The sequence below is a fragment of the Lampetra planeri genome, unplaced genomic scaffold, assembly GCF_965212315.1.
Source record: "Lampetra planeri unplaced genomic scaffold, kcLamPlan1.2.h2 scaffold_941, whole genome shotgun sequence".
Taxonomy (NCBI): domain Eukaryota; kingdom Metazoa; phylum Chordata; class Hyperoartia; order Petromyzontiformes; family Petromyzontidae; genus Lampetra; species Lampetra planeri.
Window position 1 is genome coordinate 1 of NW_027615763.1, and position 26,764 is coordinate 26,764.

Below are 26,764 nucleotides of genomic sequence, written 5' to 3' on the forward strand. Positions count from 1 at the left end.
TGTCGCTTTGTGTATGAAAAATACTGGTGGATGCATTAAACTCTTTCCTTGTACTGTTGCAGCTTTTAATCTGACAAAAGCCAATGAATACTAGGGATGCAATAACTAGTAGTTGACAAATATCTGATGGCAAAATGAATCAATGACAAATCATCAAGTCGACAGGTAAATGGGGAAGCAGCTGAACCAACACTGATGTACAACAAAAGGTCCAAAATACAGTGTAAATACGTGCAGTGTTAAGCTGAAACTGGTGTACGACTGGGCCACCTCAGCAACACATGAACATTTGAAGAGAAGCACGTTTTTGGAAGGTTCAGACACACAGATAAGTTAGATAAGTGGCTCCCATGCTTGTTGTTTGCCTATTACTGTGTGTGAGATATGAAAAGTAAAGTAATAGTCATCGTTTTTATGTGCATTTCATAATCTAGTAAACTGGTTGTCGCAGTACAGTCAATGATATGTCATATGGAAATGTCCAGACCAGAAAGAAATTGCACTGCCCAGCTCTAATTCACAATTCAATTCACTACAATTCACAATTTACAACCACAATTGACAACCACACACAATGCCTGTGTTATGATTTGGGATGAAATGACATGAAAAATGATCACTGTGTCAAATGTTTCTTCGCTGCTGTGTAGAATATTCTGCTCCACCTCACTCAGTACAGTAAGATGCAGTAGAGGTGTGTGTTGTGTACTTGGGGGGGGGGGGGTGTTTAGAGGGTACAGGCGACGCCCCTCTCACTGACTAGAGATGCTGTGACAGTTTTTCAAGTAAAGCCAGTCATCACAGAAGTAATAGATCGTCTTAGGGGAAAGCCAACAATAGAGTTAGTTTTTAGTGCTTTTTGAACCATCGGCATATTTGAATCTACATGTGTCATGCTGGACCGGCTCAGACGCAAAGATCACCTCCCATATATCTGTTTGTAATGTGAATCTCGCCCTCTGGGAGTTGATGATGTGACTCTGCAGATGCCGTGCAGCATGTTAATACCTTCTGTAGCATGCTTGGTCACACAGCGTATGTGAATTATTACATAGTGTGTGAATGCGCTTCGTGTATGTGACGCTCTGTGTGCAGCGCTGTGTGATCACATGAAGAGTGGGGGTGAGAATCGCTTTCAGTGTCTGATCATGTCACATGTGCTCCAGCCCCAAGAGGGTGAGTGAGTATTAAATCAAGCATGTGTGTGTGTGTGTGTGTGTGTATGTGTGTGTTAACCCTACTTGTGCCCTGATGTCCAACAAACTCTTGAAATATTTAGACCTCTGAACTAAATCATCACTGATATGAGACTTTCAGGTAAAATATGAAAGATGATGAATCATCTTGTGATAAAGAGATTATAAAAAGTGTCTAAATGATGCCGGTGTGACAGAGCATCTCCATCAAGGACACATACACACACACGAAACACACTTACGAACTCACAGACAGTGCACCAGCTGTGCACACATACATCACAAACACACCTTGCCATCTAAAATCACAAAGAAAATGTCTCTGCTGCTGGTCAAACTCACACTTAACAAATCAATTACCAACACACACACACACACACACACACACACACACACACACACACACACACACACACGGGTAATTCAAGACTTTATCATCAGATTATCGTCACTAAAATCAACAGTGCAGATTTACCTCATGCTGGCTTTCAAGTTCTGTGTCAGAAAATGTGTATTTTTAGCTGCAGAAACTGTTGTTGGCTGACATTTTAAGAGAGAGAGAGAGAGAGAGAGAGAGAGAGAGAGAGAGAGATTTAAAGTCTGTAATCAAAGCCAGAGAATGTGAATACTTTCCCAGGCCCAGCTGGCACCACTTGAAACCATGACACCAGCACACTCACGGTTCTACAGTATTCTGCATGTTTAATTGGTCCAAGAGGCTGGACTCTGGTGTGTGGGTGTGCAGCAGTGGATTTCATCTGTGATCAAGTCCAGCATTTTTATATCCAAGATGTGTGCCAGCTGGGGAAGTGGTGCTTCCTCTCAAGTTGTGTTGTATTCACAAATCTTCATTCATTCATTCAGAGTCTCCTATTTTGAAATCCCCAACAAGTATGGCAATACCATCGATTCCTTTGAAACTGTGAATTTTGGCAGTATAACAATAATAGATATAGCAATATAACAGATATCAACATTCATTTTGGGAGGACCAAACACAAAATGTCTGACCCACTGATGTTTACGTACCTGCAATAATGCGCACAGAAAATGTCAGTGTCACTTCAACACTTTCAAGTGGTGCTCTGAGCTGTCAAGCTGTTTGGGTGGATGTTCCCGCATGGCAGATAGTTGTGTGTATGAAAGGGACTCTGACTGTGTTTGTGTGTGAGTGTGTGGTGTGTGTGTGTGTAATATGTAGTTTGTAAACACAAATCAGCAGATGTTGTTGACTCCAAAAATAAGCATCTGACCATTATGCCTCATTTGTAACCAAGTGCTTTTAAGTGCTGTGACACATGCTGTAGAACCAAAACATATTTACTCATTAGAATGTTCTAGTAAAATCACAGACACAGATGATACAAGTATAAAACTATTTCAGTCAGGGTGTGTGTTGCGTGAGCTGTCTCTGCCAAGCTTGTCTCCTATCACCGTGACAACAGCGGTTTCGGTGGAGAAACGCGTGTTGACAGGAAAAGACCTTGCCATGACCCCCCTGACTGATGAAATCAGTTCAGGATGGGTGTTAGTGGTCAACATTGGCATGTTTGCTGTGTGTGTATGTGTTTGTGTCCTATAGCTGGATGTCAGGGACACAGAATGCCTACTTGTCTTGTACGCCATGAATCTGAGGTCTCTACCACATCTTTGTGGCATCAAAATATTCAGCCAACTCTTTTTTGATGCTGCTTGAGGCACACAATCTACCTTCATTCATGCCGTTCTGCTTGTTTCCACACAGGCACACAGCGTGATGCCTCCCCAGTGTGTGCTTTAACACAAGAATCTGTGAGACATGACATGTGATGTACAACATACATGTCGGAATCATGAATACAGCTGGTTTACCAGTGATTCATCCTTTGCCTGGAGGGTGACGAGCTCCTGGACCTGGCAGTCTCCACACTCCACAGTTAAAATGGCTAACAATGTCTGTTTCTGTTCTCTGTACACGCAGCAGCACATCGTCAAAACATCATCAGATCATTGTGCCCTGGTTCCTCCTCGTCTGCTTGATTTTTTGTAAATTATTTCATTGCATCTTTACCATCTCTGCAGCTGGTGCTTGGACTCTACTCTGCCTTTGTATCTTATAAATTAACAAAATAATTGATACACCAAAGGTACAATATTTCCAGAATGGAATGCTGTGGCGTGGCTGCAGTCTAATAATGGCACTTAAGTCATTCCAGTGATGTAGCAGGCTTTCAGATAACTAATATTCATCTACGGCCGTCTGAATGAGACACGGTCTAATTTTGAATATAAGACATCTGATGTTTGGCCAGTGGGGTCGTGGCTAGGACCAACAGAAATATGACCGATGCAACATGCGAAATAGTCACAGTGTCACAAGGGTCACACAAGCACCACTCCCGATGACATGAATGTAAATAGACACTTTCACACACAGACGTTAAAACAGTTCATTGTGGGTTGATACCAGACACAGGGGACGGCATACAACTGCCAGATGGTGTGTATCTGATTTGAAGCCTGCAGATTACATCCTGTGAAGCTGTGACATGGTGACTTCAGTTCTTCGGGCCTCTTTTCAGCCCCTTTTCAGCCAAATTCAACATTAATTTACCTCAAAGACACACTATTGAACCGTTACCAAAGAGTCGTTGACCACTCGCTTGCGTCTGTCATAATCCCTCCTCACCACGGCCTCTTGGGCTCACTGCTCCAGTATCACGTTTCTTGCTGTAATGCATTCCTTCAGCCTGCGGTATCAGAGGTCTGCAGATCTGGATTCACGCTGGAATACCTCTGAGTGTGTGGAGATGCTGCTGTTTTAATGATGGATTACTTGTTTTGGTGGCAGCGACTGGCGGCCCGTGAAGCTCTATGTCTGTCGTGGTGTGTGTGTGTGTGTGTGAGGAGTGAGAGGAGAATGGAGGCCTCATGAATATTCTGCTTTATCTTGCACTGCTATGACTGCAGTCTTTTCCTCATTAATCTGTATCCTCGTCACCCCCTGTTTGTCTCACTCTGTCTGCCATCCTTTTTTGTTGCTGTGTCACTGCTGGGATACTAGAGTCATGTGGGAAAAAGAGTGTTAGGGCTGAAGCCTGAGCTGTGTTCGGACCCAAAGTGCAGAGAATCGTGCACGTGAGAGACACTGGGAGCCGTTGATAACAAATGGTTTATTTTGCACAACAAGTTAGCGCAAGCACGAGAAAAAAAAAACGAAACACAAATTCAGCTGGGGAACGAAAAAAGCACTACACCCTGGCACACAATTGAATTACATTTGACATATATATGTATAGTTTTATTCTGTGATCCACAACCTTCTTTTTTCTCTATTCGTAAACCCCTTCTCCGTTTCTTTGCACCCTCCGTTCTCGATGGCTTTTTGGCTGACTGTTTATACCAGTGTGTAGAGGAGCAGAAACAATGGACCAGGAAGAGCTTCGCTCTGTCATATATATATATATTAAAACATTTGTAAACAATTCTAAAACATGAATAAATCAAGGACCCCATTGGCCAAGGACGTAAATGAGTTCGCGGTTGATACAACTAGCCTGGCTTTTTTTACATTTCATTTTCGAACATATTCATTTAACCCTCGCTGACATTGTCTTCAGTGAGACACCAACAGCTGACCGACTCCGTGTGGTCCTGAATGCTGACTGGCTGCGTTCATTCACCAACCATGGGACTGAAGCTCAGTGCCTGCAGAGACAAGTGTACACGCATGACATGTGCCAGGGAGATTCAGATTCAGACTCAGAGGCTACATTTGCTTGCATTGCACAGCAAACATAAAGACAGAGGCTGATGAATCCCCCTGGAAGATTATAGATAACAGTTGCCATGGAGATGCAGTGATGGGAAGTCTGCAGATGCCCAGACAGAGAGAGCAGACTGTTTGAAGAGACTCATTGATATTCCCTGGGAGAGCAGCAGGAATTGTACAGCATGTCCTTGTGTGCATTCATTTCTTTTATAAAGTTCATGATCTGAACCAGAGACGTGTGAATGTGTCTCTTAGGGTCCATGACACTCTGTTATGACTTCTGACTTCTTTTACTCTCTTTCACATTTAATTGTATGTTGTTTGTATGTTGTACCCCCCTCCCCCCAGTTAGGTACACGTTCTTTATCTTGATGTGTTGGGACAGTCCATTTGTTGTGATAGCAGGTGGAAGAGGTAGACAAATGCCTGTTGGGCATATGTCTCTCGTCCTATGATGCATTTCATCCTACAGCATTTGGTAGCAGCGGATGTTTGACCTTAGCAACCAGCATTCTGATTCACACCTTAGCAACCTTCGAGGATTTGCACCGTCATGGAGACTCTAACAGAGCTGTCAGCTCATTCCGTTGCTAGGCAACTAGGCAGGCGAACACTTTATGAATGAATAATTTTCAGGAGGAAGCATCTACGTTAGATTGAGATCTGCTTGTGGGCAGCAAGCGATTGAGTTAAGAGAAGCATGGTGTGGCTATCTCAGAGTGAGAGGGAAACTCCTGAACTTCCTGGGGGACACTGTCAGATGATGTGAGGAGCAACTCCCCCACTAAACTCACATGCCCTAAGTGGGGGAGGGAGACTCTGTGGAAGCCTTGTGTACAGTATTTCAATGGTGGTATGATGATGATGGTATTTCAAAGTTTGACGTAGCTAAGACACTTCTCTGTGGTGAAGCAGTGGACAAGAGATTCTCCTGACGTTGAAGAGTCTGGACATTGTTAGACTGTTTGATTCTGGTGAATGGTGGTTGGGGAGTGAATTTTGTGATGTGTTGTCTTACACTATATGATGTGTTTCTTTGTTAAATAAAAAAAACAAACAACCAAAACATACACATGCAATAGTAATGAATCTACATTAAAATGCAATTGCGCTGCCAAGCAAGGCAGCGTCTGTAGACGTCTAATTGGTTAAATTAAGTGCTGAGTCACACATGCTGTAGCTGTGGTCCATATGTGAGGGGTGTGTGTGTGTGTGTTTTCTGCTCCTCATCTTGTTGTTGATCCCCTGCTGAGTTTGAGAGGCACGGTAATAACAGACAAACAGGAAGAGGACCATCATAAATTTCTAGATCAAATAGACACACTCACTTGGCTCGAGCTCCACTCCCATGGCTCCCTTTCCAGCAGTGAGCTCATTAAAATGTTGCAAAGCAACTCCTCTCTTCTTTTCTGTGTCCTCCTTCATCTCTTCCTACTCTGTTTCTTTCCCACTCTCCCTTTGTCTTTTACAAATGCCACCCAGTCCCTCTCTAGACATGAGTTCACTCTCACGCCATCTCAGTGACAAAATGATATAGGATCTAGAAGCAAATCAGCTGTTTGCACAAGATCAAAATACCGCTGTGGGTTTATAGGACTAATTAGTCTGCAAGGTGTGTGTGTGTGTGTGTGTGTGTGTGTGTGTGTGTGTGTGTGTGTGTGTGTGTGTGGTGTGTGTCTGTGTCTGTCTGTGAGCGCGGGTGCAGGCGTGTATGTGTATGTGCATGTGTGTATGTATATGTGTGTGTGCGTTGCTGTGTTGGGGGATGGTGGCTCTGCCTTATTGAATGGTTGCCGGGTAGAACAGGAGGCATGAGGAGGGAATTTGTTAATTATGAATGGAGCACTTCTCTCCAGACCGGAACAACGCACTACGTATGTTTGTGTGTCTGTGTGTGTGTGTGTGTGTGTGTGTGAGAGAGAGAAATAAGATGAATATTTACGGTTTGCAATAATACAATGTTGGCTAGAATGTTAAATAGTGATAAATGCATACATCCTGTCAGATGAAATGAATGAATCACATTATGACTTTGTGGTTTAGAGCGTTGATGTAAATTCTGTTTGTGTAAATTTCTCACTTCAGGAAAGGAAACCGATTATCTGTCAGTGACGTGATCCGATGTATATTGTAGGAAGAGTGACTTCCCATCAGGTTAGGTCACATTATTAGTTGAAACACACTCAATGACAGATTGACACGACTCATGTGTGACTCCTGTGGCCCCAGAGTACAGCACTCTCTCTAAAAACATGATGATAGCTATAATTTATAAGATGTCATCATGTTATCGTGATGGCTGGTCGTAGTCAGGTGGGGCGATCATGGTTTGCTCACAGACCGTTTTACACCGGAGTTACCTTCATCCCTCAGACTGTCATGAAGATGCTGAGATAACAAACTCAACGATCCTGATGGGAGTGATGAATGCCCTTGATGAGAAAGTTTGAGCAGCTGTCTGAAGAAGGCACGGGTAAAACAACAACCGTCCCTTACGATGGATTCCATCATGTCCACTCGGAGCACACGCCGTTGTCAAAGTGTCCCAGTCACATGAAATTAAAACCCACACATGTTCGACACGGACCCAACAGATCTAACAGACGGCGGAGGACACTTTGCTATGTGATGCCCCCCCCCCATAACTCAGTGTAAGCCATTATGACCAGTGTCTCTCAGGGAAATCCCACAGAGCTGCTGCTTCATCAGAATGTTCCAGTGTGTACATTGAAGTACTCTCAAGGTCCGAACCTTAAATTTACTGCACATTGTGTTGATGCTGCTCCACCTGTTCAGCAGCTCGCAGCACCTTGTTTGGAAATTGGTTGCGTCTGCCATCACTTAAACTGTCTTCAACTCCGGGGTCGTTTTTTTCCACATGGACTTACTCAGTCTTAAAATAGCCTGATGTTTACAGTTGCAGGTTAGTTGCTCACGAATCCCCGAGAAGTTGGCTCTCTCTCACACACACACACACACGCTCGCATGACACTACTTTATTTGGACGGGCCTAGGAGTGTGTGTGTGTGTGAGTGTGAGAGAGAGAGAGAATGAGACGCGCAAAAGAGGCAGATTTATGTAAATACACGAAGACACTACAGCCTGTAGCACAGTGATGTTAATAGTATTCACAGCTTTGTGTGGTTTTGTGTGGAGTCGACTAAAGCACTTTCTATGTGAATGTGTCTCTTGTCATGTGTGTTTCCTCATATGAACCCTGTTGTTTTCTATTTCCAGGGGCGACCAGAGATATCGGTTCAGCCCTGACCAGGATGTGCATGCGGCACCGCAGTATTGAGGCCAAACTTCGTCAATTCACAAAGTAAGTAGGCCTCTGTCCTTCCCCTCACCCCCTCCCCTGTCATAGCTGACCTCATGTTATTTTAGGCTTCGATAGAGACCAACGTCTGATTCGGTGCAAATGAACGCCACACAGACTGCTCTGAAAACATCTGCAGGAGTCTGTTTTCAACTGTTATTTACATTTTTGTTCACTTTCCATGCTGTTTAATGACTTTTCCAGGGTAGAAGCTATTACATTGATGATGATGATGATGATAGCCATCTTTGACTGTGGTAATAACAGAGGTCCCTTTGAAGTCATTCTGTCTGTGTATGTTTGAACAGACATGTCATTAGTCTCCAGCAGCGCTTTTGTGTCATGTACATGCACCGGTAGGAAGACACGTTGTAGAAATAGTAAAGCAGAACAGCAGGTATAACGATCTCTTTCCGAGATCTTTCTTGTCAAGATACCACAGTGTATAGTTGTGGTCAAAGAGGTTTTCTGAGGGTTGTTGATGCGTCTCTCTTTCACAGTGCTTTGATGGAGAGTCTCATCACGCCTCTCCAGGACAAGATTGAGGATTGGAAGAAGACGGCCAATCAGCTGGACAAGGATCATGCCAAAGGTAGTAAAACAGCCTAACTGATCATTTCAAATGCACTATGAGGTCCAGACCACATCGTCGTGGTTCAGATGAACTCTCATACCCACCACCTGATGGGACTCACGTTGACTTGACCCTGCTTTCACACCTACAGGCTTTAGTGAAGTTACATCAGAACTGGAGTTTGTTTTTCCAACTCGGTGCAGTCTTTAGTCCGGTGTTAATCGCATGTGGGACCAAATGAGCAGGAATGACACCTCAAAAAAGAGGTAGTAGAGGTGTGAAAGCATACGAAAGAGGACTGAAAGCTATGAATCCCATGACTGGAGCGTTGGATCATGATAACCACTGTGAGTCAACAGTTCTGTCAAGAGGAGTTCTGTGGAGTCATGACGAGGTGCAGTGCCTCGTACCGTAAGTCACAGAGCAGTAGAAACACCGCAGGAATAAATGTTGATGGTTTTCCCGTGTGGGGAAAAAAAAAAAAACGAAGAGGAAAGTGAGATGATATGAGTAAACTCATCGAAGGATTCAGACCAGATGAGTCCCCACACATACTGTCATTATCATCCTATACTGTCTGTAGCTAACCTATGTGGTCTCCACGGAAACTGAGGACATCTCTACTTGAGTACTTAAGTAAAACAGTTAGTTATGAAAGGTGCCTTTATGCTGTATAGACTTCGTCAGACAAATCCTCCCTAGCCTGACGATATAGAGGGAGACAATAGATTGGCCTCGCAACGAATGCGCTGGATAAACAAAGATCAGCTTCCTCTCAATCAATGAGCGTGTCTCTGCATCCTGGAAATGTTTCTACTTTGTCAATAGTATTGGAAATGCAAGATAATACAAGTTCACAGGAAGGGCTTTGTATTCTCTGCAGCTAAAGTGTCTCTGTTCATTTTATTAGAGTACAAAAGGTCACGGCACGAGATCAAGGAAGAAGTCATCTGACACTATAAACTACAGAAGAAGGCTCGAAGGGTAAGACACAGGCTATCTTAAGACATTTTAAGTGTGCTTTATGACTAATATCAATGTTACGTGTGTATGGATGGTGTGCTCAGTGTGGACTCACTACAGATTCTCAAACATGCACGTTATCACACTTTTTTTCTGTTACATTTACTATTGTTTTTTTTTCTTGTTTGAGATGCATCCAAACAGGGTGGTGATCCTAGGAAACCTATGAAACATTGATTGTATCTACGTAAGCTCTTACAATGAATGTGAATGAACTGCCAGATTCTTCTCTTTCTGATGCACTTTGACAGCCGCAGCCATATTGATCATGGTAACAGGAAGAACACTGACTTGAAGGTTATATAACTTTGCCCATTGATTGTAGTGTGATTGGGCACCACATGTCAATCAACTGGTGCGTATGCCACAAATGAATGTGAGGGTTTTCTGACATGCAGCTGTATTGGATGAAACGAAATGCAACTTCAAAACCTCCAAAACCTTAAAACTAAAAGAAAAAAAAATCAAAGCGGAAAGAAAGAGAAGGTTCTGGAGTCCACTGATCAAACAGTTAAAATAAAAAGTAGTTATAAAATGTGACAATAAAACTCAAAAACTAAGTAAATTTGCAGGAACCCGAGAATCGTTGTCATCCCTGGTAACACAGGCTAGTATAGGCGAATACTGCCACCTGGTGGTGTTGTGGGAGTACAAATTCAAATCCAATAATTAATATATAATTAGTTGCCATGCAGATGAAACAAAATATCTTTGTATTTGAAGAAAATCTCTTTATTATATTTGAAAATATTAGCTTTTCTCAGTGTCCACAAACATCTACGATAGAAATAGTCCAGTCATTAACATAAAGCTGATGCTTGCTGGTGTTTTCTGCAGCAGTGTTATTGTGCTCTAACCTGTGGCACTGTGTGCACTGGTGTTTTGGCTTTCTTGTACTAACCCTAACAAGGTTTGTTATTTATGTTCTCCCCCCCAACACACACACACACACACACACACACACACACACATCTTTCCGTTCTCTTTGCTTTCTTTTTGGTGTCGCTCTTCTCACTGGCACTGTCTCCCTGTCTCTCTCCTTCTCTGTGGTGTTTGTCCCTCGTAATAATAGAGATCCAAGGTAAGTATCAGCCTTATACAACTCATCACCACCCTGCTTCTGAGGCGAACGCTCACTTTAGCTCCTCCATTTATGATCCATCACTTACCGTTGTCTATATACCCAACACATTGGAGGACATGTAATTTGTGTAACCATGACAACTAATTCAACTGACAACTAATTTAAGCCATTTGCCCATTTGCTGTATATGTACAAGTCACTTCAATACTTGAAGTAAACCTAATTCACTACAATCTTTTCCAACTATTCATCCATTTTATTGACTTATTATTTACTGGGGGTGGATAATATTCTTTGAAGTTTGTCACTTGACATGTAACCCCATTATTGCATGACGTGTTGGAGCACACGTCATGCACCTCTTTGAGTTCTGCATGATGCCTGCAGCAGCTTAGTGACACAGCAGGCTTTCCTCCTGCAGCCCTCATGTCTCACTCTCACTGTCCATGTCTGTGACTGCATGTCGCCTCTGCTGTTTGCAGTTCAGTTTTGGTGCTTTTTGTCTTCAGCAGTATATTAATAATCTACCCTCCTGCACCAGTCAATTTACAGCACTGTAAAGCTTTTACAGGGACACGTACATGTTTTGGTTCTGAGCTGAATCCTTCTGGGTGTGTGGACAGACACATCAGCAGATCATATGGGACTAACGCTGGACACACACAATCCCATAACAGCTGCTCTGCTTCCAGTGCACCTCCTACATCTCTATCAAAATGCTGAAGGATGTCACACAGTATTGGTGTTTGGTCATTCTAGCCAGGTTTTGTCATGACGGAGACGCAGCTGTACTCTGAAACACCAGAGCTGGGTCTGGTCTGTTGCTGTAGCTCTGGTTCGGGTCTTTGCAGTCCTGTTCCATTGATCCCCAACATTCAGCTGATAGAACCTCCTGGACAAAGTGTTGCAGACATCTTAAAACTGTTGTCGATCAGTTCTTACAGGTTACATAGACATTAACGGTGCTGCTCCCATCTACCCTTATTTCTGTTGAATGTAATAATACACACTATGATGGTGTGATCTGTTACATAGATTCTTCACGTGAAGGAAAACAGTTTGCCGTGAACTCTACAATGTGGTTTAGAGAAGCAGTGCATTGTGGGAAAGTACTCACGACCCACTGTATACACACACATCTCCTGCACCTCCATCTCTGTTCCACCATCCTCTAGAGCAAACTGCATGTTCTCTCCTATGACCACTAGCCTCCGCCCTGTTGTGTTCTGCTCTGCCTCACCAACCCCACCTCCACCCCCCACAGGGCGAGGGGACCTGCAGCCCCAGCTGGACAGTGCCATGCAGGATGTGACCGACATGTGCCTGTTGATGGAGGAGATGGAGAAACAGGCAGTGCGCCGTGCCCTGGTGGAGGAGAGGGGTCGATTCTGCACCTTCATTAGCTTCCTCCAGCCAGTCGTGGGTGAGAGAACAGCAGGGAGAGGAGATGGGGGGGCTGGAGAACCTGGAGAGAACCAGGCAGACACAGGGAGAACATGGAAACTCGTTCTTGCTATGATATGGTTGCTATGGTTGTGTAATCATAGAACACACAAAGATATTTCAGGGGTCACATGACTTGACGGGAAATCGTTGTCTGATCTTCTGTTCGTCTGAATGAACAGTTGCAGCGATTCTCGCTGTCACCTCAGAGAAAGGAACACCCTGGTTCGCTTCCCGGGATCGTTGTGTGTGGAGTTTGAATGCTCTCCCCATGTCTCTGGGGGTTCTCTCCGGGTTCTCCAGCTTCCTCCCACCTCCAAAAGCAGAAAGGTTAATTGGCCGTTGGTGTGAATGTGAGTGTGAATGGTTGTCTGCCCTGAGATGATGAATGAATGAATGAATGCCAGAATTCAGTGTTTACTCTTTCCCTCCCCACATCCACTGTAGCTCCACCGTCTCTCTTCGTAGGTTGGGTAGGGTGGTGTAGCTGCCCTAGTTGTGGGGGGAGACAGAAGCACCTCCGTGGAGGGTGGAATGTGGGGGCTTTCCGGAGTCCTGCTGTTTTTGTGCTCTGTCAAATGAATCTACATCCAAATATTCTCCACCTTTTAAGTTCAAGAAAGAGGGAAGTTGCTCTCTGCTAATGGAACTGAATTCCTGATCGTTGTTTACCTTGAATACGAGCTCAAAGACCCAAAACGTTCTTCTCCTAAAAGTGTTTATGTCCAATAGTCAGTAACCGAGACGAACAGCGTTTCCACCCAAACTCAGCATTTAAGTAGAAACGCTGAGTTTGTTAACGATGATGTGTGTATGAGTGTTAAATTCAATTTTCACAAAACTGATGGTGTTTGAATTCAGTCAACCAGCTTTCTGGAACAGGTCCATGTTCACCTCAGAGGGATTCGTTTACACCCCCTTTTTTTCCTGCTCTGTCAGAATGGAGAGATCGCGATGCTGGGTGAGATCACCCACCTCCAGGCCATCATCGACGACCTCACTGTCCTGACGACTGACCCTCACAAACTGCCTCCTGCCAGCGAACAGGTAAACACACACACACACACACACACACAGACATTTGAGACTCTACACATTCAGTTATTCAAAGATGTGCAAAAACCAGAAGTAGAAGACCAGGCCGGCAAAACAGACAGAAGATCCAGTGTTCTTCAAAAACAAAGACAGAATTAGAGCGTGGTGGGTGAAGGGAATGGAACGGGGACAGGTTTCACAAATCTACGTTTTCCATTTCAGAAAGGAGGGTAAATCCAACCTGAGAACAGAGGTTAGGTCTCTTTTAGAAACAGCTGAGTCAGTCAGGTTTCCTTAGTGTCTCGTTGTCCCCTCCCTCTTTTAGAATCAGAAACGGTCTCGTTTCCATGTTCATTCATTCACTTTGTACTGAGAACAATTATTGTCGGGTTAAAACGTGTTTAGTCGTTAACGAGGAGACAGATTTTCTGCACAGGAATTAAATATACACCGACAGGTGATTGTCACACAGGTTTTGACATTTGATCGCTTTCAGATGAATATCGTATGTTGCTGTTTTTACTCGCATGCAATTTTGTTCTGAAACCAAAACCTCTTGGGTTTCCGATCTCAGAGTAGACCAACTCAGAGTAGACCAACTCAGAGTAGACCAACTCAGAGTTCAGGTTTTGACTCAGCTTAGCCTCCTGTGAAACAGGCCCAGATAGGAACGTCCTGGACATACGCCAACAAACGCTGACATGAGAGACACAAGAGGGAGACAGAAGCACCCCCTCAGATCCCAACACACGTCAAGGACCATGTCATACTGAACTGAAAAGTGTCTTAATAAAGTCTCTCTGTTGGACTCCTCCTCAGGTGATTAAGGATCTGAAGGGGTCTGATTACAGCTGGTCCTATCAGACCCCTCCTTCTTCACCGAGTAGCTCTGGCTCACGCAAGAGCAGCATGTGCAGGTGCTCCCTCTGATGCACACACACACACACACACACACACTCAAATACAAACAACATCATTAAATATGTATGTATAGAAATATCAGGAGAGGGGTGTTGTCCCAGTTACAGAAGTCATTAACTTGGGTGTGTTATCAGCTGTTAGCATCACCAGCCACAAGGTGCTAATTATCTGCTCACTGATCACCAGCTGCGGGACTTATCACCACGTCCCTCTAAGAAAGACAAGTAAAGATGATGTTCTGTTCAAAGCAGAGGACAACCTCATCTCTGTCCAGGACCACAAGTCACCTGGCTCTTTGTGTACCCACGTCCATACCGTTTGTTCTTGTCGTAACTAATACGGCCACAAGAGGGGGTGTGAAGGGCGTTGGTTGCTCCCATAAAACCCGGCTGATAAAAGCCATTAGAAGGACTGATAACAAGAGAAATCTTCTTTATTGTTAGTCCTTCTGTCCATGTGTCAGTCCATTATTAGTTTGACTCCTCATCCTCAGTGATTAGAAATCCCTGAAAAGTGTGTGTGTGTGGGGGGGCTGCAGCAGTTCTCTGAACAAACCACATTTTCAGCATTAAACCCTGAAGAAACTCTCATATAAACATATAAAAGGAAAATGCTTTAAATAACATTCAATGGAAGGCACCATTTGTATTTTCCAGATCATCAGCTTTGGCCAGTATGCTCACGAGGCTGATCAGGACATTTTTTTGTCTTTGTCTGTTTTCAGGGAAACAATGAGCTCCTGCTATTTGCAAATCAGTTCTATTTAACATACTCACAGTTAAGTTGTTGATTTCCTGTGAGTGTTCCTTTTTGTTGACATACAGAATGACGTTAATGACACAAAGAGTGCATGTGAAAAAGATTGATTAAAAAAGTTATTATTAGTTATTCATATTTGAAAATACCTTCATTGGATGGACGAAGACTGATCCTATTTAAACAAATGACACGTATGATGGGTATGTGTGTTTTTATAAGGCCACCGTTATTCTGTGTGTGTGTGTGTGTGTGTGTGTGTACCCTGGATGCTCAGTAGCTGACACACTCTCTGCCCCCTCCCTTTTTTCTTCCACTCATTTCCTTTGCCACAACCATAATCTCTCTCTCTCTCTCTTGTTCTTTCTCCTTTTCTCTTTCCTGTATTTATGTGTCGTTGTGCACTCTGATTCGCCCTCTTTCTCTGCTGCTGTGTTTTAAATGACCTGCTTTCATCTGGGCTTCTAACTGTGTCTGTTTTGTGACTGGCCGGCTGTCACTAACCTGACCAAACTGACTCTGATCCCCCGACCATCAATCTGTCATCTATGTATTCCTCTAAATCATTCACATCACCCCTGTAATCATGCTTACTCTCCCTACAATATTCACTCAACCTCGCCCCCCTCCCCCCGCCCTCCTTGCAGCAGTGCCCACAGTAGTGCCTCCCGCTCATCAGGGGGAGGCGGTAGTGGGAGCATTGGTGGGGGTGGAGGCTCCTTGCCCCACTCACCGACCTCCTCCTCCTCCTATCGCAACCGCAGCAGCCTGCCGAGCCAACCTCCACCACCAGGGGGCATCGCCGCCCACCGCCTCAGCAGCGTCTCCTCTCATGATTCAGGTTTTGTCTCCCAGGATGCAAATATCTACTCCAAGCCGCCCTCGCCCATGCCCTCGGACATCACCAGCCAGGTACAAAGCCTCGCGCACGCGACTTGAAACTACCCCCCCCCTCCACTAGACTCTTGAGTCCATAAATGAACTTTAGCTCTTTGCGTCAGCCATATTATCATGTGTTATTCTCACAGAAATCCTCCAGCTCGGCGTCTTCAGAGGCCTCAGAAACGTGCCAGTCAGTCAGCGAATGCAGCTCCCCCACCACTGTAAGTGCAGCACATGTTCTAAACCACTTGAACAACCTCGCGGTGGCAGAAGATCTTTTTTATTTTTTTTTGCACTATGCCAAAGTGTGACGCTGACTTTATCATTTGACGACATTTTGTCTGTTCATTCGTCATCTGATGCTTGCTCCCAGCAGTCAATGGGGGAATGACGGGGTACATGATGGATGAGCCCCCACGATTGCAGACAACCATTCACACTAACACTCACACCTATGGGCAATGTAGAATAACCAATAAACCTGTCTCACTTGGGGAAGGTGTGTGGACTGTACGGTGTGTGGAAAAAATATAAAAACTGATAAAAATGGTCAAACCTCACAGCAGCATTTAGTCTTTAAAGCAGAACAAAACTGATTCTGAAAAACTATAAACACTAAATTAAACAGACACTCGCCAACCCACGAAAACACAGCTCACACACACACACACACAAATGTTTTGAAGCACATTTGGATGGTGTTTACTCGCCCTTCATTCGTCTGCATGTTGGTGGAAGCTTCACAATAGTTTGCAGCCCTAAACACTCCTTAGGTCAACATCTGCACAGAGCCTCTGCGTTCTGTGTGCTTTTGTCGGTTTAATTGGTGGAGCCACAGCGAGCCGCCTCGTGTTTGAGACCATTCCACTTTCACGACGCGTTCTACAGATGGCATGTGTGCAGTTTTACATCTGGGGCCCAAGTAAATATCCCCATCTGATTTTTACTGGCATTTGTCATCCACAACAGCTTGCATGTCTGACTGCCTTCACTTTCAGTTGATTAACTCCTTCCTCGGCCGTCTGAAGGCAGCAGGCATGTGATCTGTCTCTTGTCTGAGGGACACACGTTGTCAGTTTGGATTCCACGCGTCACATGTGCCGTTTGGCTTAATTAACTCACAGCACATCTCAAAAACGCACGTGCTTAATTCAAATGGGTTGTCCCAGTTTTCTAAGGAATATTACTGCATTGATAAATCAGAAAAAGAAGGTCAGGACAGTTTGACATTGTCATAGTTTCACTGGAAGTCACTCAGACTTTACCTGCATCATCGACACCCGTCGGCGTCATAAAAAGTCAAGGAGCAGAGCAGACTCGTTTCATTTTCCTGATGATATTAATTGAGCGCTGGTAAATTCTGTGGAAATATCCCGAGAAGTTTTTCAGTAATCCTGCTCACAGATTAAAAAAAAAAAAAAAAAGAGTTTGAGGGAGCAGCCAGAGAGAAACAAGATGATGAGACATTAAGCAAACAGGACTAACATTTGCAATGTATTATAAATAAGCTGGCGCTCAGTGTTCTGATTTATTTGAGCATTTCTTTTATCTTCAGTGGAACGTAAAGTTTTCATACCCACAAATGAAGGCATCATCAGTCAGCACTGGTGTGTGAAATGTATCACTTGACTCCCCTGTGAATCATCTACACACACACACACACACACACACACACACACACACACACACGGTACTCGTGTTTGCTTCATCTCCTCCAGCAGGTTCCAAACGTGTCAGCTAATATAAACTGTGTGAAACAATCATGTTGTTGTTTTTTAGAATGAATTTCTTTATTTCTTTGGCCAGTTGGATCAAATCTTGGACAGGCAGAGTAGACGAGGGTCGATCCTGTTTGTGTGTGTGTGTGTGTGTCTCTGAATGTTCACAACGTAAATGAGCCAATGTGTCAATCGCCTTTAGATTGCAGTTAACACTTTTCATTTTGTCTCTGGTGCATGAACACGAGTGACTGATGTTTCGTGGGCTTCCAGCTCCCTCCCTCTCTCTCTCTCTCTCACTCGCTCACGGCCGGTCCGTATCGTTCCTTCCTTTTTGATAATGTGACCATGTCTCTTGTCCCGCAGTTTGGCTCGTCCTTCGCTACCTTCCGCCCCGCTCTCTCACACTCAGGCTCCACCCGGCCTCTCTCTGTCATTCTTCCTATAACTGCGTCCCCACCCTATAACCGCCCCTCTGGATCCAGCTCCTCCTCTCCCACATCAAAGGTTCCTATCTGGAAGGTTTGTTCTCCATTCGCTTCCATCTCTTCAGTTGTCTGCTTTCCTTCTGTTGATATTTCATGCTCGTTACTCTCTGTTTTCCTTTGATTCTCACCTGCTGTTCTTCCTTGATGTGTTCATCACCACCTGCTGCGTCTTAATCCATCCCTGTTTTTTTTTTTTGGCCTACACTGTCTACTAACCCTCTCGAACTAAACAGGGTGGAGAGCTGATCACGCATCAGTGACTCAAACAGTGAGACCCCCCCCCCCCCCTCCACCCACACACAAACTTTCTTTCTAGTCCCCTCGCTCTGCACTCAGAGGAGCTACAAACTGCTGGATAGTGGACACGTCTGTCACGTTAATCCCTCCTGCCACCTCCCGTTTATTAATTCCACTCACCTCTTCAGGACTGGTCCAAAGCAGGTCAGTACGAGCAGCCTGCAGCTGCAGTGGCAGCTCAGAGGAGAAAGGAACCGTTCGACCGACTGAGGGAGAACGAGGCATCGCCAAGCTCCCAAGGCTACGCTGGACCTTCACACACCGATGACGGGCAGAGGCCCAGGATGACCTCAGCGCCCGTCGCGGCCAAACAGGTGCGTCTAATCTCCTTAGCGTAATTCGTTCGTCAGCCTGTTACCATAGCAACCTGGAAGCGCAAAGCTGAGGTCAAAATCCTTTCCTGTGAACATGCATGCTTCTGTCCGCTGTGTGATCACAGTGCTGCACGTTCACGTGGCGTCGCAGCTGCTTTCAACTGCTCAACATCGTGTTTACGTCGCATTCACATCCATTTCCATGTGGACATTCTAATCCACAGGACTTTGTGTGTGGGGGGGGTGTTATTTGTCTCCTGACTGTGGTCTATAATATACATGTCCTTGCTGAGTTTTTCGTCCTAGTAACCGCTCCTACAGGGTTTGGTGTGTGTTTCAGAATCATTGACATGAATATATTCGTTTTTAGGACAATAACCGTACACGAAGCAAACTGCTGATTCCGTTGGAGCTTCCTCTTCTTTGTGCAGGAGTGAAAGAAGCTCTGCACCTGTCTATGTTCCTCCTGGGCTGAATAACAAAGTAAAGAATGTATCAAATTCACTTTCAGACAAATACTCCAAATGTCTGTTGTTTTTCCTGCCAACCACAGACGTAGAGCAAACAATCCAGTTTTGACTGATCTAAAAAATAATTCATTTAGGTGCATCACATTCATTGGGGGCGCGGTATTCTGCGGTATGCGTTTTGGTTTTAAAAGCTCATGTCAGAATCACTGACTGATTGACTGATTGAGGGTGGGTGTGTGTCCTCAGTATGGTGACGAAGTCTCTCCGGCTGCCAGCGACCTGGCCATGGTGCTGACCCGAGGTCTGAGTATGGAGCAGCAGAAAAGCAACAGAGACTCGCTGCAGTACTCCAGCGGCTACAGCACAGAGACGACCACCCCGTCCTGCTCCGAGGACACGATCCCTTCTCAAGGTGGAATCCCTCATCTCCTCTTCTTCCGCTGCAGTGTTTTATCCTGTTCAACCTCTTTCAGGTCTCCTGGCCAGAACCTGTCGACATTCATCATCACGTTTCCTATAAAATTGGGGCGAAGCGAACCCGTCAAAGAGCCCGTCCTAGGAGAGGCTTTCTTTTAAATTTGAAAATGAAATATTTACAAGCTCTGCGGAGTTTCGACTCATCACTTTCTCCAAAGTTCTTTTGAGCGTAGTGCCTGAAATGGAGCAAATTGAATTCTTTTTATCATCCAGGCAGGACGTTAAGTGTGACAGATGTATTCTGACAGGTTCCTGGGCCATCTCGCTCACTCTCCCGACTATAAAGATCAAGCAGAATAATAATGTTTTCCTCCATAAAAATGCTGACTCACCATATAGCAGACATTGTCTTCCCCTCTGGCTCTTTTGCTTCTTTTAATCACGTCGTCGTCTCTCCTCCCTCACCTTCCCTCTTCCTGTCACTTCAGGTTCTGATTATGATTGCTACTCAGTCAACGGTGATACCGAAGGTCCTGACGGACAGACGGAGTTCGACAAGTCCTCCACCATTCCTCGACACTCCAACATTGCCCAGAACTACCGCCGTATGATCCAGACTAAGAGGCCCGCCAGCACCGCTGGCCTGCCCAGTGGGGCGCTCGGACCCGGGGGTCAACCCGTCGCTGGTGGAGGAGGAGGAACGCCAGGCACCGCCACCATCCGTAGAACCCCGTCGACCAAACCAGGTGTGAGGCGCACGCTGTCCAGCGCAGGGCCCATCCCCATTCGACCACCCATCGTGCCTGTCAAGACCCCCACCATTCCTGGAGACTCTCATTCCCCTGGCGCAGGTGGTCAGGGGTATGCAGGCGGCGTGCCTGTGCGTGTGGGCAGCGAGGAGTGTGTCTTCTTCCCGGGAGTCGAGGACGCACAGGGAGCTCTTGATTACGTGAAGGCCTCACCCAAGCGCCTCAGCCTGCCGAACACAGCCTGGGGGTCGGGGGCAGCGTTGGAGGTCTACGCCCAGCAGCATGGCGGCATCGCATTGGCATCGGGTTCGGAAGAGGAAAAGATGATTGCAGCAAATCGCCACAGCCTGGTGGAGAAGATCGGCGAGTTGGTAGCCAGTGCGCATGCTCTCGGTGAGGGGCAGTTTCCCTTCCCTTCCCTCCCCGATGACCCTGCGCCACCCCCAACTGGCCCTGCTGACAGTCAGACAGGAGCAGAGGGGGCAGAGGGGTCAGGTGACATGCTAACCACCATCAGGAGAGGAGTCAGACTTCGTAAAACCGTCTCCAATGACCGCTCGGCCCCTCGCATCTTGTGACTGGAGTAGAACGGAGAAGATACACGTCAGCCAATAGTGAGTCGGGTGTCGGTGTGATGCAGCGCAGCTGCCTAGCGCATACACAAGAAACTAACCGTGTAGGAGAATCTATGATACCGCAGAAAACATACACAAGAGTAAATTACCATTAGAGTAAACGATATATCATGAAGTAATAACAGGAGTAACTCGTGCTGACATTTAAATATCGACAGGCTCCTAGGAGGCCACTGTCACTCATGTTGGACGCATGTGGTCTTCTCTACATCCTCTAACCCGGTGACGGGGGGGCTTCACAGGAACAGATCAAATAAAAAAAAGAGACTGCCAACTTCCTGTACCCCCCCCTCTGAACTCTCTGCTTCGACTAACTTGACTGTGTAAACCCGGTTTAAAGACTGAACGAGGGGCGGATGGGCGTGGGGGAAAAAAGGTGGAGGAGGGGGAAGAGGCGGGGTCCGAGTGCCAATGTGACCAGTCACATTGGTTCTGGCATTAGCACGGGGAGCTAACGTGCTGGGGGGGGGGGGGGGGGGGGGGGGACTCTTCTGGGTCGTCCTGATGTACAAATTGTCCTTAAAAAAAGCAGTGTTGGCATTGAACCGTGCTATTGCCCCCTCACCCCCCCTCTCCCTCTGTGTATGTGTGTGCATACAGGTGCGTGCACAAAGGCAAATGTTTGTGCACGTGCGGGATTGTGTGTGTGTGGGTGTGAGGAGGGGTGGGTGTAGCGCTGCTGCAGGTCAGCTGGTAACCCAATGGGGTGGGGGCTTTTCTCATGTGTGTGTTGTGTGTTCTTGTTTATATCGTGACGTCATTTTCTTTCTTGTTACCACTGTATGTTACAAGAAGTTAATCCAGGCGTATAGATATATTCATATATATTTTCTAGAACAAGAGAGATGTTAATCAGAAATGGAGCAATAAATGTGTTTTATTTTCTTGTTTGGAGGAAGAGGATCGATGGAGGGCCAGCAGGTTCTCCTCTGACTCGTTCAGGCAATCATCAGGAATGCTGAAATTACAACTTGACTGTGAATTAACGAATTAACCCCTCAACGGTTTATTGGGCATGTATGTCTCTCACTGTCTCTTTCTGGTGGAGGAAGCCGATCGCAAATACATAGAGAACTCTGAAAACTGCAAGCACTTTGACAAGACGTGTACAACAGGTACTCTGTGTCGGCAAACTGTACAGAGTGAAAGTGATGGTTGCCAGTAAGACTCTGTCCAGGGGAAATGACGTACTTGCAGTAGGAGAAGAAGATAATGTGGGAGAAAGAGGAAGTGATGAACGATAGCGGGGATGGAGTGATTGGGAATGAGAGATTGGTTAAGAAAGTAGAGCAAAATATTCATCTAGAGCAGGATTAAACATCATCAGCTGTGTTTGTGTTCATGATGCATTAGATGGACGGACCATGTCCACAAAACCCACGCAGACAACAAGCAATTATTTTGTAAGTATTCTGTAAGTACTGAGAACAATGACATTCCATGGTGTAATCGGACTTTTGGACACACGCGCGCACACAACACACACACACACACACACACACACTCTCCAGGGATTTATTTATTCGTCTTCAATCTATGACCTGATTGTTTTCCACCGTATTGGCCATAAACATGTCTGGATGATGGACAGTTCTGTACAATTCAGTGTTCTCCTGTGAGTCATATCCATGGAGTCGTGGTATATTCTCTATTGAAGCACTTTCACAGTACTTTCCTTAACTTTTTTCTCTTGGGAATCTAGACTTGTACAAGAACATTCCATTGCTGAATGTGTGCGTTCAGATATTCCCAATGTGGTTCTTCTTCTTCTTATTGTTTTCATGAATTCCTGGAGTGTGAATGGATCTCCTCTTCAAGGCACAACTGTAAAAAAAAAAAGAAAAAAATCTGTGTGGAAAAAAAAATGTACGTAATGTATAGTTTAATTTTATAAAGTACTGCAGATAGAGTACTGTACCCTGTAGGTACACAGTACTTACAATGATACTTACCCAATGTTCTGCTTTAACTACAGTCTGTACTTCTGTGTATGAAGGTGACAGCATAGTTTTAGGAGATAGGGTCAAGGAGGTCATCTAAAACACAAGCTCTTTTCCAAAATGTCTCAAAACATAAATTAACTTTCATGCTGTGTTGGCCTTCGCTACGCCTACGTTCCTAGAATAGTTCATTCTTTATGGCAAAGTTGGCAAAGATCATTTTTCATTGTGTTAGAAATGGCACGGGAGACACATGAAGAGAAACTGTTTGAGAAACATGGCTGATCTATGCGTCAATGGACTGTTTTTATCAGTGTGTGTCATCATGGAAAGGACTGTGTGTTGTGTTGGAGTGATTACAGTGACGTTGGGCCCAAACACATGAAGAAAACAGGTTGCCGAATGACAGAATGACAGATTTCAGTTTAGCGTCCCACAGGCACGTCATGATCTCCTGAAGGATTAGAACAGTGGTGATGTTGCAGCACATACAGGAAACAAATAAAGACCAGGATTTATCGGTTTGTAGGAAATGAATGTAGCTTTGCGAACTCTTTTACAATTCATCCCTGGTTTGGTTTGGCTCCGGGCGGCGCAGATATCCCAGTTCAGCTCAGGACACACAGGCTGTGAAATAGGATTAGCGGTGGACGTGAAGACCTGAGAACAGGTAACGGATGCGTGATGTGCCCGCTGATCACAAAGACGATAAAACTCAGTGGCTGTTGGAGAGAGATGACGTGCGGGATTAGCGTTTCACTGCCTGCTCATACATCGTGCACTGTACGTGCTGTGGCCTACTTGGCACAAAGATCAAGAAAATATGACATGGAAGTATTCAGTTTTATTGTTTTTGCCTCCTCCGCAGTACTGCTCAGCACTGGGCACTGACTGGTACTGTACAGTACTGATTATGTAGTGTTGCTTTAGTTCTTGTAAAAAGAAACTAACAAGCTGTGTAACATATGGATGTAGGACGGGTGGGCTGAGAGTGTGAAGTCAGTTTGAACTGTCGTGAAGTCTCCATCATTGCGTCTGTACGCCCAGGAGCTGGGACAGCACACGTGCTCCTTTTATAAAATGATTTGTTTCCTCCATTGTTTTAGATATATCTGTGGCTAACACATATGATTTAACGAGATGTGAAGGAAAATGTCTTTGAGCATCCTTTGTCTCTGCGAGGGAACAACTGCTGTATGTGTGCTGTGTGGATGCTATGTGTTCACCTGGGTGTGTGGGGAGGGGTGGGGGGCAGAGCGGCAGGTGTAGACCCCCCCCCCCCCCCCCCACAGCACCCTCCTGTTGTGAAGAAGACCGTCTGTAAAGGTCCCTGTATGAATATTTGTGCATATGCTGGATGTAACAACAAATGTTTTCAGCTGACATTGCACACTGATGATGTTCCATGTGGGTGTCTCGGAGGAAAATACCAACTCTCTGGAAGCCGATGTGGTCCATTCCCTCCACATCAACTTCTCAGCTCATCAGACACGGACCCTTTCTCCTTCTGCTCACCAATGCACATGAAACCCACTGCTTTGGATAAAAAAAACAGAGTTAAAATAATAACGTTTGTTGGACGTCTGTGCGTTACTCAAGCAGACGCTCTGAGTCTCATGACAAGAGAGGGATTAACATCAGAGTTAATGGGAAGCCGGCTGCGTCTCATCTGTACACAAAGGGGTATATGCTAATAAGCTGAAGGCACTTATTATTATTATTATGTTATCTTACTACCCCTCCTGGGGCATGAGGCTGTGTCTGAGATTTTCCCTACAGACGGCTCCAGATATGGTGTTGGCCTCCAGCTTGACTTGACTAGCATAATTAAAAGTCGGAATCAGGTGCTCTGGGATGACCGCAGCCTCAGATAACTGATGGTCCCTGATGTGTCCCTGATGATATAATTCAGAGTTAATAGAGCCTCATACAGCCATCATACTGCACAATGTGCGTGTGCTCTTCAAATTCATCCCAACTGAATTCCCTGCCTTTCTTTTTTTTTTTTCCCCCACAGTACAATTATTGAAGCCACCCAGATGAAGTGCTGCTTAAGTCATAGATTTGAACTCAGGAGAAGAAAATCAAATTGTCTTTTTCTCTGAACAGTCACTGGGTTGAGTGGTGAGACAACCGGTGTTTTCCTTTTAAGATGCCCTGTTCACAGCACAAGAGCTTATGTCACTCAAACGTGTCTTTTTGTAACAATCTGAACAGTTCTGCGTGTTAACTGTGTGGACGTACAGAACTGTCCCGCAGAGGTTTGAGTGTCTGAAGGCGAAAGTCTCCCTGTGGCTGGAGCAACGAGCGGGAGCGACAGCGCACACAGGACAGGATTGAACATACACCTACAACACGTGTGCCGGCGCACGTTTGTCAACACAAGCACACACACCACTCCTCCACACTGTAAATAGTAACATTCTAACAATGATGAACAAATACTCATCCCACAGCGTCCGATCCATCACACGCCTCCGGATTTTGCCGCAGCAGGCGGGTGATGAATTTGTGTCTGCAGCCATGATATCTTTCTTCTGCAATGAACCGTATTTAAACAGTGAGCAGCACTTCCTGAAACCCTTTAAATAGTTCCGTTTCAACAGTGTGGGTAACGTCTGGGTAGATTTACACCGGTAAGGCAGCATCCAAACTCCCACAAACAAGATGGATGTTGCGCTGATGTTGCAGATATGTACTTGATTAAACATTTCATTAAATGACCTCTGAATATACTGTCTTTCTAAAGCCTTCCTGCACCTACCAACTGTACAGACTGTGCTCCCTTGTCAAAAAGTTGATTCATCCTTTCATCTGCCTTTCTGCCCAATAGCAGCTACATATCCTGGTTAGCTTAGTTCAGCTTAGCTTAGTGCGAAGTGTTCACCACAATGCATTGGATCTTCATGTTTTCAACCACTGAACCCAGTTCTCGTTTATTCAGAGGTCTTATGTTTGTGTTGCCCTGAAACTGCAGCTCGATTGACACGAAACCCTTTCACAACACCTTTGTCCAATTGAATGAATTGGACTGGTGAAAAGTAAAATAAAACTGTCCAGACAGCTGAACCACTCAACTTGGTCTACGTTTTGTCTCAAACTGACCCTGAGCCTTCGCTGGTGGTATTGTGCCTGCAATAAGTGGCAGGAATAATTCCAATGAGCTGAGAATGATTTCATTCAGTGTGTCGTCTCTTCAGTGTGTTTACGATAAGAACCATTTAAAATCAACGTCCAATGTTTGGCACAGTTGATGCAGCAACAACTGGACTTACCTGTGTGTACAGAGCACAGAGTACGATGGTTGTTAGTACACAGACTGAGGAATTCAGGTTGTTTGTTCAGGACAAGACAAATCCAAACCTTTGGAAATGGTGTGAAACATGTCATTAATTAATAATTCAGCTCCACAGTTCTGAGCTGATTAACCCAACTATGTCTCACTGTCACGGTCCACTTCAGCATTCTCAGCCAATCAAAATGCATCAAAACAGGATCTGATTGCCCTGACTGGCGTGAGATAGAATGTTGGGGACAGTTAAGTGGTTTACCTACTGTCGCTGCCAAAGAGATCTGGAGATGAGAAGAGAACCTAAATGGACGTTGAACGGCAACTTGATAAACACAGACGTGGGTCTTCACCTGCTAGGTGTGGAAACAGCCAACAGCCAATGAACTCACCATGTCAGCTCAAAGGGTGTCAGATGTGCTCACATCATCTTCACAGGCCAGAAGTTTGGACCATCTTCATC

The 26,764-nt window shown here is 45.2% G+C and overlaps 1 protein-coding gene across 1 annotated transcript; it reads left to right on the forward strand.

Moving 5' to 3' along the window:
- Positions 1-1,095: 1,095 nt before the first annotated feature.
- LOC144742254 (protein MTSS 2-like) lies at positions 1,096-21,015 on the forward strand (the record flags this gene model as incomplete). The annotated part of the gene is made up of 12 exons (XM_078624728.1): positions 1,096-1,176; positions 8,185-8,269; positions 8,767-8,858; positions 12,212-12,366; positions 13,330-13,437; positions 14,245-14,342; positions 15,867-16,014; positions 16,131-16,205; positions 18,069-18,224; positions 18,616-18,801; positions 19,518-19,683; positions 20,177-21,015. Coding segments are annotated over 12 exons (2,189 nt in total), but the record flags the coding sequence as incomplete, so codon positions are not given.
- Positions 21,016-26,764: the final 5,749 nt, after the last annotated feature.